The sequence below is a fragment of the Echeneis naucrates genome, chromosome 3 (genome assembly GCF_900963305.1).
Source record: "Echeneis naucrates chromosome 3, fEcheNa1.1, whole genome shotgun sequence".
NCBI lineage: Eukaryota > Metazoa > Chordata > Actinopteri > Carangiformes > Echeneidae > Echeneis > Echeneis naucrates.
The window spans coordinates 5,179,613-5,195,712 of record NC_042513.1 but is presented as its reverse complement, the minus strand read 5'-3'; the positions used below and the strand labels follow the sequence as shown (position 1 = coordinate 5,195,712).

General features: G+C 39.4%; 1 protein-coding gene across 1 annotated transcript in view; it reads left to right on the top strand.

Moving 5' to 3' along the window:
- Positions 1-3,803: 3,803 nt before the first annotated feature.
- Positions 3,804-16,100, top strand: part of plekha7b (pleckstrin homology domain containing, family A member 7b) — a 56,276-nt gene continuing 43,979 nt past the window's right edge. The window contains exons 1-3 of the mRNA XM_029498051.1: positions 3,804-3,892; positions 4,012-4,088; positions 4,242-4,299. Of these exons, the coding sequence (XP_029353911.1) occupies positions 3,810-3,892; positions 4,012-4,088; positions 4,242-4,299 (218 nt within the window). The 5' untranslated portion in view covers positions 3,804-3,809. The remainder of the gene's footprint in view (positions 3,893-4,011; positions 4,089-4,241; positions 4,300-16,100) is intronic.

Genomic DNA, 16,100 nt, shown 5'->3' with positions numbered 1-16,100 from the left:
TGAGACGACGACGGAGCATGTGGGCGGGGCCTGCGTTTTTACGACAGAATCGGTAAGAGCAGTTGCAGCGAGTGGAGGTCAGGAAACCTGACGTAAGAGGGACAAAGCCAGCGGTGCTGGATGATCAAGGACAGTGTTTTCTCCGTTGCTCTCAGTTGATTACTCATCACTTCGATTGGCCAGCTTTTGGTCAACTTTTGGAATAGAAATGATTTTTATTGCCATTTTCACCGAGACGTTACAGTACAGCTACATTGAAATGCTTTGAGCATGCTTTGTAAAAGAAAAGGTTAAGGATATAGTACAGGTTTGGTAAATTCCAAAAGAGACAACCTATATATAAATAAACATTGTGGGAATTAAATTAATGCCCATTATATCCCCATCTATAGAAAAAAATATCAATGAGATTTGAGAATTGTATGGAAATACAAAATAAAGTAATATATCTTGACTGCTCAAAATTGCACATATTATACCATGTACAAATGTGATTCTCCATATGTTGGTTTGTAAACCAAAATAATCAGTCAGCTCACATAGAGCAAAGACATTTCATATGGAAAAAAGCTCTAAAATGTCAAGCCTTTGAATATTGCAGCTTTTACACATTAAAGCAATTTAAGCAATAAAAATACATTATATAGCCTGATTAGGTTTAGATGTAAAAGATTAATCAGCATTGGAGTACACATGGCATAAAATTTGCAGTACCAGAGTAAATGTTTAACTTGTCCTTCCCACAATAATGCAACATTACACATTAAAATGACAAGTTTGCAATCCAAAGTTTTGGGGGTTTCATAAAAGTGAGTTTGTATCTGATGCTGCTTTGTCTTTGTCATTTTTCACCGTGTCGTTTCTTAAAATAGAATGTTAACTTTCCAAAACTTTCCATCAAAGTTTTTACTCAGTTCAGGGAGCAGCACTGTGATTAATGGCTCCAAGTCCACCTCTCACCCAAGCACTGCTCACTAATCTCATCTGGAGATCTTATGGGACTTTGTGGTTGTACTTACAGATGGTCATACCCCTCTCATTGACTCTGGATGTTGGTTTATTAAACCAAGGCTGTTAATCCAAAGGCTTTGTATTCTTGATGTTATAGTCTACAATTTGTGCTTACAAATTTCTTTACATGCTATATATTGGTGATTTATTAATACCATGTGATTTAGTTAGGAAAGGAGTCATCCCCCCTGGTGAGAGCTCTGCTGTAATATGTTGAATGAATTTATGCAGACTTAGCATTTACTTAAGTGGCTAAGCACATGAGATGGAGAAGTTAGTGAGTGCAATATTAAACCCAACTACAAACTATCCTTATTAGGACACATGCTGAGATTCTATTAATTAAATTTAACTATAAACACTGACAGTTAAGGTAATTTAATATATTATCATATAATGCATTATAATAGAAGATTTTTTTATATATACAGGGAACTCAGATGTTGTCTACTTACAGCTGCTTGGACCACCTTAGAAATAAAATATACATTTGTTATGCAGGGATTATAAAAACATTGGCTTTCAAGCAGAACTATGAGTGTTATAAAATATATAAAATACAACAAGATTTTATAGCTTTTGGCATCTACAGCAGTAACAATTAATCTAATTTAATCTGGATAGTTGGTTTATAATTTGATATATACCCTTCTTGTCCTGTAGATGTCAGTGTAATAGTTCAATGATCTTCAAGGTTATTGATCACTGAGTTGGATTGCAGTCACACAATGGAAAGAAAAAAAGGCTGGAGCAGATGGACTAGATCATCAACAATTACATTATGACTAAGCAAAGGAAAAATATATAATTTATATAAGTTGATAATGTAGCACTGGCTGGGTAGATGGAATATCCATTAAACATTAATGAAAAGATGAACATATAGAAGTATTTTACTTCTTCTTCTACTACCTCCACACATTATTTATGCTTGCTACAGAGCTCTGATAGTCTCTGCTTGACCTCGTAATGCAAGGCATCCAAAACAGAGCACACTGCCTTCATTAAATCTGTCGCCATTGTAATCTAAATTCTTTTAAAACAAAATGCAGGTCAGTGATTTTACAGGAAAACTCATGACATAACAATGTTCATTGTGAGGTATTGAATGACTATGAGCTGTGAAAAGAGATTTATTTCTCATATGCACAGCTTGGTACTGGAAGGCACGGCTAATACATCTCTTCATGGTTTTCAACTAAGATTTAGGCCTAAGATTCCATCAATTTCCATCAATTTCATTCTCATCAACCCATCTCACTGACCCACTCTTACCTGTGCATTTGTCTATTGGATTCTATCTGTGTAGAACAAAAACAGAAACACTCTGCATTCACTCTATACCAGAGGAAATCTTTTTATCCTCTGACTTTTTTGTTAAATATATAAGAGTTATAAAGCTTTAAAATGAACTGGTTTGAAAAAAGACAGCTGTAATATAGTAGTTTTTAGAGGAAGTCCTTATTCCCTTACTAACTTTGATTGCACCCAACTGAAGCATATAATGTTACATGGACATGATCACATTAATTACATCACATTTCTGTCTGCGTGTGGATGAAGTCAGACCTTGCTGCTTTTCTTGTAGCGCATCTATGCCAAAAGCACTCTGACTTTGAAATCTGTCTGCCTTCACAAGTGAAATTTATGGGCAGCACTGGTAAATTGGACAGGTCTGTTTGATGCAATGTAAAAACTATTATAATGTTTCACGGTCAGACAGGCTCTCTGTCCTGACTATAGTGAAGGTGATGTGACGCTGACAAAACTTCATCCAAAGCTCCCAATACACAGGCACACAATTACAGTTTTGTAGCCCTTGAGCAACAAAATGTGTTCCAAGGTATTTTTATATGCAAGTGAAAACACTGTGCCAATAGGACTTTTGTTTTTACCACTTTGCTTGAAGGAAAAGACATGTCATTGTTGACAGAGCAGGACAGAGTGATTTAACTTTTATGCAATTGCAGGCCTGCACATAAAAGACGTGGTGAAGTGAAGAATGTTGAGTATTAACTTGCTTTTGATCCAACTCTGATTACATATTATTCAAAGAGGACTTATGGCATCATTCCACTGGGTTTTCATAGTTTTTTCATCATGACTCACACAAGGACAAAGATGATAAACAAGCCTCTGGTTTAAATTGATGTCATCCAAGTTCAAATGTAGAAAAACCCTCCTGGTCAAAGTCTTACTTTGTTGAGCTTGAACTTAGTAACATATTCTTGCTTTCAAAAATCCCCAATTTCATAGAATTATTCTGAAGTCATACCTTAAATTTCCCCTTTCTGTTGGACATGACTGTTTTCTGTGTCTTACAAACCTTTGATTTTTTTTTCATGGGATACTTGTTTTAATCACACTTTCTTTCTTTCTGACTGAGCACCTCCGTTTCTTTTGGTTTGCCTGAGATGTGTAATCCTTTAACAGATCTTATTTAAGACTTAACCTGCATCATGTGTGCAGAGTGTCATTCTCATTCTACACAGACCACGGTGGCTGAACAACTGTTTTTCATTGCTCTGAGGCTGTAGCGTGTTTCTGCTCCGCCGTGGAGGCTACACCTTACTTTCCTCCGCAGTGGGCCTCATGTCTGTCATAACACGGTGGAGCTCTGAGTCTGCTGCTGGCTGGGGGATCGGCTGGTTTTCTATCCCTTTAAAAAACTAGCCAGCCCTAGCGGTGGCATTATCTGGGCTCCCCGGAAAAAAAGTCTGCGGTGTGGATCGAGGGAGAGAGGAGGAGGAGGAGGAGGAGGAGGCGGTGGGGGGCAGCCCAGCCGGAAAGGAGAGATCATGGCGGCACCTCTCGGACGGGACACCCTACCTGACCACTGGTCCTACGGAGTTTGTAGAGATGGCCGGGTTTTCTTTATTAAGTGAGTGGCTATTCGAGCAGTCGACGTCCGACACTTTACGAGTGACCGTGGACGCGTCGCGGAGGGTTTCTGGTTGTTTTTCATCCAATGCTTCAGTAACAGGTGTCTTTTACTTGCAGTGATAAAAGTCACAGCACCACTTGGCTCCATCCGCGCTCCGGAGAGCCGGTGAACTCCGGACACATGATCCGATCAGGTATGCTGAAAATCGGCTCACTTTGGGGGGACACCGCGGGGGCATGTGTATTGTACTGCAGTGTGCCTCTTTCTTTTGCACCCCCCACTCGCCCCCGCTTGTCTGTGTCGGGTCTTTTCAGTGTTTTTTTTTTTTTTTTTGTTCGTGTTGTAGACTTGCCCAGAGGATGGGAAGAGGGCTTCACGGACGAAGGAGCCAGCTACTTCATCAAGTAAGTGGCTGATGAGCATCGCTGTGTTTTTTGGACCGATCTGCCTGCTTTGGTGCTCACAGTGCAGCCGGCAAACTGCTTTTCTAACTCCTTTTAATTTCCTTTATGTCACCGTACAGTCCGTCTTAAAAGCACACCATATACCGCAGAGCTGTGTATAAAAAAATTGCATGCAGGCTGTAATGACGCCGACACAGGGGTCCCATCAGATAGCTGAAGCCCATCACCTCCACCTGCATTGGCAGTGTAAAGTCGCAGTGCTGAGCAGGACAGGAGAGAGGCTATTAAAATTCTCCTCACATCCTCCATGCAGGACCTCTACTCCCTCCATTAGATAAGTGTACTGCCTCTGTGTGTGTGTGTGTGTGTGGCAGTGAGTGAGAGACTGTAAAGGTTACAGCAGTGGGGTGTGACCATGTGGTGACATAGATATATGGCATGATTGCATTATTGAAACAGGAAGGACAAGAATTTCCAAAGTCACAGACCACACTGAAGTTGTTTCCCCCCCCCCTCCACATCCCTCCCACATTATTAGCATCGCACTGGATTGCATGCATTATATTTGCAGTTCCATCTGCAGTGTTTAATACCTTGCGGCCTCCCCCCTGAATTCTGATCAGTGTATATCAGATAGTTACTGTGAGAGAAAGCTGCATCCACAAAATGAGACAAACACAAAGCATAGAGTAAAACAATGCAGAGACATAATTTCTTCATTGGAGCGTAGTTGTGAATTACAGTGACTCCTCCTACAATTGCTTGGTCAAAGTTTTGCGTTCCACTACCCGTAGTCCTGTCACAGCCGTTTTAGTTTGCCCCATTTGTTTCAGACAGAGGGCCTGTATGGAGAGATTTTCTATCCCCGTAGCTGTGGTGTTTCTGGAGTTTATCATTACTAACCAGAGGGCTTACCAACAGTATATAGTACTCTGCAGACAACAATTTGTGCCACTAACTAAACAGGCAACACTTCGTTTTAGCCAAAATAAGTCATCTAATAAAAGACACTGGAAGTTGCTTTAATCATAAATCGCAGATGACAAATTATGAAGGCTGCACTGAATCAGACCAATGGGTGCCCATAGTTGCTTTGAAAGATATCCTGGCATCCAAAGATGTGGGCTGCAACAACCACATAAAACGGTTTTGACTAACACATTTGTTGCTGCTGACATTGTGGGTAGAATAGAGGTGGTCTTTGTGCTTTCCTTGTTAATTCACTTTTCTTTCTAAGAAGCTGGAACAATGCAACACTGACTTTGTGTGATATATGGTAGCCTAAATGTCAAGACGGTTAAATTGGTTGACTGACTTGCTGCCCATTTGGCTCAGTTGAAGGATCCTGTTTTGCCTCTGTGCCCTGCTTGTTTCTTTGTTTTCCATGGCTTATTTCTTAGACTGTGTGCTGCATTAGCCTTGCCATGAGCACAGTTTCCATCTTTCCTCATTCTATTTTGTGTCTGAAAGAAATTCATTCAATCATTGAGAATCTGCCAGAGAAAGCAAAAATGTTGTGTGATTATTTTAATTCATGCTGTAATTTTATCACGGGAAATTGCTACTATAATGATATCTTGATTCACATTTACCATCTGTAGAGAATGGCAGAGAGAATTTTACAATGTCAGCAAAATTTATGTAAATTTTAACTTCAATGGCATACATTTTTGACAGAAAATTGTATGCCATAATAACCATCACAGTATTGGTGCTGTCTATATCAACCGGCCCCAGGTATTCATGTACCAACTGCAAGATGCATGGCTTTATGTATCACTGCTCTGCTAATGACGCTCAGCTATACCTGTCATTTCCACCTTAAGGCTCCACTGTCTGCACAGATCTTAGTCTGTCTCTCTGACACATCTGCATGGATGAATGAGCAAACTAAATCTCTCTATGATTGAATTCCTAGTGATCTTTGCCAATGAGTTTCTATACCACAGTATCTCCATCAAAGTCATCTCTTCATCCCTAACCCCAACCAAGGTCACAAGAAACCGAGGTGTCATGTTTAAAGACTAAGTATTATTCTCTGAAAATTTCACAGCTTTGCTCATTTCACCATCAGGAAAACCCAACCTTGCCTGATTCTATATGCCACCTGGGTCTTAGTTATCTCTCGGTGTGACCACTGCAGTCCCCACCTGGCGATTGTTCCTTTGTGCTCAGCTGCAAAGGTCCAGAATGCAGCAGTCCCTTCAATCAGCCCAAAAGGGCACATCTACCGCTACTCATCGACCCACACTGGCTGCCCATGGTTGCCCAAATCAAATTCAATTTCTGGTGGGGTCCACCCTGGAGACAAACCACCACTAATGGTGATAAGTCACCATCTGCTAAATGAGTAAATGAATGAATCCAAATTAAAACATCGTAGTGAAACTGAAAAACAAACATTTTGCTAAACAGACACTGATTCAACTGCTGTGCAATAAATTGCTTGATCATTTTGTAATTCTCGAAGTGTTGTTCTCTTGTGATGGAAACAGTCTATCTATGGTGGTTTATTTAAGTCATTGCATTGACAGGAATGCAGCTGTCCGTCATTTTTGTAATATAATATTCCCTTATAGGAAATGTTGCTTGAGCTAGGTTTACCAGTACTAACCAGGAAGAGCGGATACACAGACCAGGTAAATATATCACTGTTTTGTATTGTTTGGCAGATTAACGGTCAGTGGTACAGTTAAATACTGTGGCTGTAGTTAAGACCATTAAACTAATCATAAATGTTATTATTTCAACTACCACTGGCTGTTACTCACTGCCAGAAGACCACAATAGCAGCTGAAGGTGCTGAGGGTGAGTTTATTTTCCTGCCCTGGCTAGAGATCATGTTTCTTCTTGTTTGATGAAAAAAATATAATTTGGGTTTAAACATCACTTTAAGTGCACAAACAGATTTCTAGCATAGAAAGTTAGTTCTTTGATATAAATTAGCTATTCAGCTATTTAGCTATTACCTTAGCTATTCAAGAGGCGCACAGCAACAAATTTAAGCAGGATTGAAGTCCACACAGTGCTGCTGTGACAACGGTTGGTAGATTTTGTTGGGTGTTGATGGTGGAATTTAGCTGAGTTGGAGTACAAAGGAGGGATTGATTCGACACTGCTGTGTCAAAACTCACATTTATTTACACCTCTTTATCCAGGGCAGCCTAAACTATCTAATCCTGTGTAGTCTAAGGAGTGTAAGTTTTGTTTGTCTCTCAGTTAATAAGAAGAATTAACCTTTTTTTTTAATCAATGTAATTGAAGAAATGTTTGCATAAAACATTTTACGTGTGGTATGTAAATCAATGGAGTTAACTGTAGAAATATCACTCACTGCTGACAGGTCTGTAGGCCTGAGCATTTATGAATGTACTTAGAAACAAATAGAAAATGAAACATGTCTGAAATGTAAATGAGCAGGAATGATATGTGTGCTAAACATAGCACACAATAAAACACAGCTGAGTTATACTTGACCCCTTTCAACTTATAGAGGTAGACTTCAGCCTTAAGTTACTCTGAATATGGTTTGATAATGCAAATTGATTTAAGAAGGATTCAAAATTGATTTTATCAGAAGCTGATTTAAGTATTTAACAGATAAAAGCAGGACAACAGAGTTCACATCACTGGCACTCACTGAACATAGAGAATTTGCAATTCTATAGCTCCCTGAGGGAAAGATGACCCACAGAGGCACAATGGTGTTCTGTTGAGGACACAGTCCACATTTTGAACGCACAGTCCATGGGACAGTCCATGAAGAATACATGAAGAAGGGTTTAATATCCACTCTAAAGCTCACATAGGTTTCACTTATAAAACATTTTTTCCTGTTTCTTTCTCAATTTAATCAGTTATATGTGATAACGTCATCACAAATTACTTGTTAGCTCAGATTTTTAGGAAAGTTAATCTTCTTATTCTTATGCTATCTCTTATAGTTTAGGTTGTGTTTGCATGCTTTTAACTAGCTGACTATTTTTGATCAGGAAAGTATGAGTTCATTAGCCCTCAGATGATTTTAACAGATAAAAAAAGTGAAGTGTCCCTACAGGCCCTTATCCCAAGACTGGCTTAATGAAGCTTTCTTTTTTTATGCAAACACAGCAAATCTACACCTCATTGCTCAGTTCAAAACCTCATGGCCAAAAACGATCAGAGAGCACTAGCACCAAAGTCTTTAAAATGACCTTTGCCCTCCTCTGTTATAGTTTTGTTTGTATAAAATATATTCATGTGTACCTACCTTATGTGTTACTTTTGTAGTATGTAAAAAAAAAAAGTATAATTGCATGAGAGAATTAAGTATGAATTTAAGTCTAATAATTGGTAATTTTGTAGCTTTTTTTTGCCTTGTTGCATTAAACAGTTACAAACTTTTAAAGTGAGTTAAAATTTCAGTTTTGCTGTTTAGGGCCGTGTGAAAAAAATAAGGATGTGAATTTTGTTTGACAGACAAGGCTTTCAAATTGTTTTCCCAGTTGGTTCTGATTTGGGCTGGCAGGAAGGCAGTAAGAGGGCAACTGATGACTGACTCCTGAGTAATCTCATGCTCTACAAAGGACTGTGCATGTAAAGATCTTGCTTGGTAATTTCAGTCAGATGCCATAGAAAGTAATAAAACTTCAATTAAAACCAATGAGGTAGAGCTTCATTTCACTCCTCACTGAATATTTGTTTTTTGGGTAGAGCATTCCTCCTCAGATACTAACAAATACATTTATAATCTATAACTCTATTGTGTTTTCTGAGAGAGTACACACAGTATACATGGAATACGGAGTGGATGGTGCAGACAAGAAGTCATAGATGAAATAAGATCAACCTAGTCCGCAGGTCCATCCAGTTTGAACTTCCCATCACAGATGTTTATCTAATGGGATCCCAAAGCACCAGCAGCTTTCCTCCTTTATGTGTGCTACAGTGAGCAAATATTAATTCTGTATTAATATAGGGCAGGTGTGTTGGGCTGCTTTCATACTCAGTAATTTCACTCTTTCATACTTTTTGCCAGAACACGGTCTTTCCAGGCTATTGTGAGAAACTGCTTCAGCATATCTTACAGTTGGGTTTTGCATTTTCTATTCAGTTCTCAATTCACAAGGGCAGCTTTGTTTTATAAATTGCCTGTATGAGACCCCACAAAGCACCACAGGAACCATATTTCATGAAGCAATATGTTAAGACTCAATTACACAATCCCATTTTGGCCCATTTTGCAAGTAGTTGCGAGTTTGACAGGTTCAAGTACTGCTAAGATCATGATTGCAGAGGAGCTTGCTCAGATTTTCATATCCGCTTTTCAGAAATGTGCAGGTGACATCACAGAGGCTATAGTAAGCTTTATTTAAAGTCAGTGGTCTGGGCATGGTTTTCATCTATTGGCTCAAAAATGTACCTCTTCTTTAGACTCTTGTGAGCTTGTGTTTAAACACAGCTCGCTTTCTGACTTTCCCTCAAGCTGTTCGTGGAGACACTGACCTTCAGCTGAAAATATTTATTCTCAAATGGTTGTGCCATTCACCACAGACAAATTCTTGATGGATCAGATAACCTCTGCCTTATCTTTGCAAAAATAAACCTTTTGGTTTTGGAGACATTATTATGAAGATGAAAATAAGAAATTGCGCTCCCATTACATGTTCCAGGGAATACAGGTTCGACAGACCTCCTCTCTGTTTGAAAGTGGCTTTTGGTAAGAGCCTGCATTATTCTGTGGTTTATGCATCATCATCATTCATTTAATTTGTACTTGTTAACGAACCTGACATTGTTCCATGAATCATGAGCTAAAACGTGATCTTTGGGCATCCTGATTGCAGCATTACTAAAGTCCTATTTTTTTTGACAAAATACCGCACTCCAGCTTTTGCTGCCTCGTGTTGTGGTTCTCTTTTCATCATTGCACCATGTATACTGTGCAGGGAATGAAAATACTAAATGAACAGGGTAACTGCAGTTCAAGGTCAAGAGACAAGCAATTGCTCTCTTGGTAGTCTTTTCTCCATCATAGAAAATAACATTACAAACACCTAATTCCAAGACAGCATACACACACAGACACAGCTTTGTCCTGAAACGTGACTCATTAATCAAGTGAAGGTGGTAGTAGTGCACATGCTAACATTATCTTTAGCAGCAGAAGTACTGATATTGAAATTGATATTAGGATTCATGACAAAGCAATTGCAAATGCTAAATAGCACATATTTTCTCTGTTGTATTAATGGGATTTATTATTGTTTGTTTGTCCATGTTTTATCATGTATAAATTGTGCCCATCTATCTTCCCTTTTACGTTTTGAGGTGACCTAACCCTCACAAGGCGCAGAGCGGAGCATTTTACAAGCAGATCTGTGCTGTCAATATCTCAACCACAGTGACTTATTACAGCGTATGTGACAGTTAGACAATGCATACTGTATTGTACTGTTGGGGGCAAGAAATAAAGTAAGAAAGCAAAGAAGACTGAATACAGGCAATGAAAACAAAGAAGAGATTGAGAGTGTGATACACTGGACATTTGTGTCATCCAATGGGAAGGAAGCTTTCCATCAGGCCTTGTTTGGGATTGCAATATTTAATCCAGGCACCTGCAATGAATGAATACATTATCAGCTGCAGGCCTGAGGTGTGCTCTGTGTTATATGCATTATCTAGAATGAGTCATTCACTGTCCAGACAACTGGAGCAGGTTGTCCAGTCAGAGCTTGAGCAGGAGTCAGAGAGGAAACAGAGCAGAGGAGATGCCAAAGCTGGAATGGGGACCTGCAGCTGTCTGCCCCTTGGTCAGGGGACCGACTCGGGTGATATTGAAGCAGAGCTGACTGCTGAGCTGGAGACCTCCAGTTTGGAAGTAGAAGCAAGGCAAAATGAAACAAGGTAATACTGGTTTCATGATGTTACATGGTAAAATTTGGTTTATTTAATGTTAATATAATCAGTGTATGGTAATGTGCAGCAAATGTCAGCGGAAGTGGCATAAAACAAAGAGTTCTAAATCTGGTAAAAAATATGATAAGATGGCTTCACTCTTCATATTTTTAAAGGAGAAAGCTGTGCACCTGAATTATTCTCTCTGCTTCTTTCTGTAAAAGAGAGAGTTTTTTGCCCTCCCTCTGGCTTAATTCAGATGACAGTTCTTTCTGCCGCATTCTGTCAGAGTCTCAGTGTGACTGGAGCCACTGCAGCGAGAAGCAGGTCCCACACTGTTCTCATCTTGCCAAACGGGTGAGAGAAGATGTGATAAGTTAGCAGCCACCAGGAGGAAGATGGATGTTGTAGAGATCTTGTCTCTGGAGAGGGCCTATCAGAGATCTAATGTTGTAAGTGTTAGTTTTTAGTTTTTCCATTAGATAGAAGTTTAAGGTGTAAAAGTGATCAGCAATATAAAAGTGATTTAAATATATAAAGTTCACATCACAAGCCACAATCAAAAATTAAAAGAAAGACTTAAAAGCAAATAAGATCAAATAAAATACACTAAATACACCAGATAAAATATCCAAGAAGCAAAAAGTACCTCATGCTACCTAACTGGGGTAGTATTTTTTTTTTTTTTCTAACTCTCTTAAAGAGTCCAAGGACATCAAACTTAGTGTGAGACTTTTCCAGAGCCTAGCAGCTGGTAACTGAATGGTGGGATGAGCCCAGGGCTTTAAATTTGTCTGTGGTACCTCTTATATTTAGGTACGTGGGTACTGAAGGTAGATATATATTCTATCAGATGTTAGTATTTCAGAGCCTGATTGTGTAAAGCTCTGAAGTAGATGTTTAAAATAAAAAAAATATATATTTAAAATGATAGTGGATTATCAGAGTGGTTATCATTATTTTCATGTATGGATGCATTAAGTGTGAAAAATATAAATGCATGCATGGCCACTTCTAGTGAGGCCAGATCTGCTGGTAAGGGCAATTTCATTCACTGCAGCATTTATCGAACACATTGACTGTGAGTTCTTGCAAACCAATCCAATTTTATTTGCCTTAGTACGGAGATGTGAGGCTAATTTGTTGTTCATTTTATCTTAGTCAGGAATCCAAATCTATGTGATTTGACAATAGGAGATTGTTACAGTCATCTCCTCTAAGATTTATGTATTTATTGAGATAGCTTGGATTGGAAGACTGTGCATCAAATATTTTATATTTAACAGTTTTAAATCACTGTTACAAATATTTGTCTTATGATGTTGGTGATATATGTGAGTGATTGAGGTAGTGGAATGAGTAAATGTGGCCTATTGTATATTAGCTGTCAGGCCTGTCTGTAACCACTAGATACTGCTGTTGAGTCTTTGGCAGGATGATTTTTTATATATATATATTGGCTCCAGTTTTAAGTTTTCTTTTTTTTTTTTCTTGAAAAAACAAAAACAAAACAAGAAATTTATGACATATTTTTTTTACTTGGGTTGTTCTTATTATAAATGCTGCCAAAAAGTATCTATCACCTCATAAGTATACTTCTGACAGATTAATTTACCTTCTGTATTGCATACTTCCTGGACATTATATCCCGCCTTTCGGAATTTATCAAGTTGACGCCTGGGAGTGTATTCCTGGTTTAATACAGTGCTGTTTTAGGATCACTAATTGTTTTATCTTTAAAAGCCAGTGTGACAAAAGTGAGAGTAGGCAGAACAGTGAAGTATGAACGTTGACCTGGCTGTCCATTGCATGTATTGACCTAAAACACCCTCACCCAGCCCTCTGCTCTTATCTGTTTGCCTGTCTATGGATTATTGAACCACCACTGCAGCAGCCTGAGCCTTTAGTCTGTCCTCCATCCTCCATCTGTTTCTCTCCAGCTGACTGGGATGTGATCTGATAAAGGAGACTTGGGAAGAGCTAGAAGACTCTGATTGCAGTCAAAAATGTCAGCGCTTTATGTTGACAGGGTTACACAGTGAGGTGACAGATGCTCATTCGTGGTCATGAGAAAGAGAAGTAACTCTTAGAAAGTCAGGCCCTTATCCTTTCTCTTGCCTTTATTCTGTGTGTGGGGAGGGAACTGTGCAGTGTTATCATTTTATTCTTCCTAGGGGAAGCTAAGTAGAGCTCCGAGTAGTTCGTGCCAGTAGCATTACTGCCTGATCAAGAATAGAGAGAGAGGGCTGAAACAGCAGCAATACTACACTGCTCTTTGTGTCCTTTTTAGCACCCCCACCTTGCTCTGAGCAGTGTTAAAACTGCCTCATACATCAAGAGACCTTTCAGAATGAGGACAGGTTTAGACATTTGCCAACAGATTTGGACATTTAAGACTACCTTCCACTTTTGACCAGTAACTGGTGAGTAGCATTTTAGCAACTGCACTATTTTGAAGACTCTGTAGCTAACTGATACGGGGAATATGCTGTATTAGATAAGAAGAGGGGGGGGGCATCAAAGATTTATATTTAGTCAGTACATCGTCTACGAAATTTGTCTTTTGGCCAGTTCATTTCACCTTTTAAACTAAATAAACTTATGAGGCACTTAAATATACATTAACTTAAATCTTAAATATTATTATTTGTTTATTGCTTTTTGTCATTGTTGTCGCTTTTTTGTCACCCTTATGGATTTATTTAAGTACTTGTAAGGGTAATAAGGGTTTGAGTTCTCTGCTTTGCATTATATGAACACCTATTTTGGAGTATCTGTTCATTTCAGCAGTTATCTTACACATTATTGTGGGTTATACCATTCTCAGAATACTGTTACAGAGTAAAAGCTCTACATTTCAAATATTAAGAAAGCATTTTATCTGTACTTACTACTGATTGTGTGTCATCAAGTACTAGAGCATATGCTTTTAGGGTTAAGATTAATATTATACTACTGCATAAATTAATGTAATTGTTTGATCTAGAGAAATGCTTCATATTTACAATACAATTTATAAAATGATAACTTTTTGCATAGAAAGCCTAAAATTGTATGCAATGCAGTACATCGGTTCAGTATATTTGAATCGTGGTAAAAGGGTTCCCTCTGAATATTTGAATGAAGTGACAAATTAGAGCATGACCCGAATCCTATATGCATTCTCTTTTTATTTGAGAGTCTTGGCTCTATTCTGATCTCTGGCAGTTTTGTTCTTTAACCACTGTACAGTCATTTTACATTTGAATCACGTACATGTTGATTCTTTATGCAGTTAAATGCGTTCCTGTAGCAGAAAGCCAATGTACAATTCTCATGGCCATTATTGGTGTTAAAGGCTGGAGAGCTGTCAGCCTGGTATCATCTCCACAGCATTGGGAAAGAACAGCGCGCGCGGATGAAGGGATGACAACAGATGCTGCATGCATTACCTGCATGTTTGTATGTATGTGTGGCCAGGCACTGCCTGTTGTGAGTGTGTGAGTCAACTTCCTGAATGATTAGCAGGTACAGAAACATTTTTCACCTGGGCCCCCACTGGGCTCCTTTACTGGCTGGTGTAGCATGGCAGAGTCATCTGTCTCCTCAGTTGTTGGGTCATAGCCCAGTCTTAACTTCCATTTTTCATGTCATCGGATGTCTTCTCGGCTCACACTTTCTCCTCTTCATCTGATCCGGTAGCTGTTGCAGCCTCCCCTGTTTACAGTCATACTGCATCGTGAAGTTACTAAGAATTTTGATGACTGACACTGATGTCAAAATGAAACGAGGTCTGTGGAGATAATCCTTACTCATCTCAGTTGGTATAAGATAAAAAATGAGAATAAATAACATACTAAGGTAAAAAGTGGTAATCGTACAAACAAAATGTCACCACCATTCATGTATGATGTTTAAGGTGCAGTGCACTCTCACTCACTCTATCACTCCCTCATTGGTTTCACTTGTTTCATCTCACTTCTGCAATTCGTTCCTTCCTTCCTTCCTTCCTGCTTAACTCTCCTCTTCCCTGCTCTTGTTTGCTGTGCAGGTTCAGTATTGCCTGCATGACTGCAGAGGGATTGGAAAGGGAAGGCGTCCAGTTCAGGGGAGTGCTCTGACGGCAGAGCTGTGCTGAGGACTGCATACATTAGAGGAGAGCAGAGGAGACTTAAGAGGAGTACCACTACAGGGAGGGAAGAGAATATGATTCTCTAAGATAAGGCTAATGCGTTGTTGCTGTGGTTTCACTTATTGCTTTCGGGCCTCTAACATGATGTATTGGTTAGGTTGGGTGGCTTTAATAATACCTATCACAAGCCTAATGCTCGTGGAGATGTAACAGTTGATCGATTGCATGTATTTTTAGCTTAGACTCAGCAGCCCGACACAAGAGAGGCGGGAAAGACGATGTTTTGAATGAAACGACGCCACAGTGTTGAGAGGAGTGCAGAGGACGTCAGCAGCAGCAGCACTCCCAGCTGAGGAGTACACACACACACACACACACACACACACAGCAGCAGAGTACAGCACAGCAAATCAGACCTGCGGCTAACATGTTGGGCCAAACAAGACAGTCAACCTCACACATCCTTTACAAGAGGCAGCCAGTGAATCGGGCAGCTCACAGGTGTGTATCCAAGACCCTATGCCAACACGTATGTGGGATTGCAATGCTACGTAGCTACTTAGGAGGTGTGTCTGTTAGAGCTCTCCGGCAGCTGCAGGAGCCGGATTGCCTCGGATAGCATGCTGTTATATATGTATACAAGCAGGAGAATTAACATGCAGGCTGAGAAGTGCTTTTCATCTTGCTTTGTGGCAAAAAAGGCAGATGGCTGTGTTGTTTTTGCAAACGCTTGGTTTGTCTGTTTGGACCATGTATATCAATGTACTGTACACTAATGAAGAAGCCTTTAAATGATGGGGAGACAGAAAGGGAG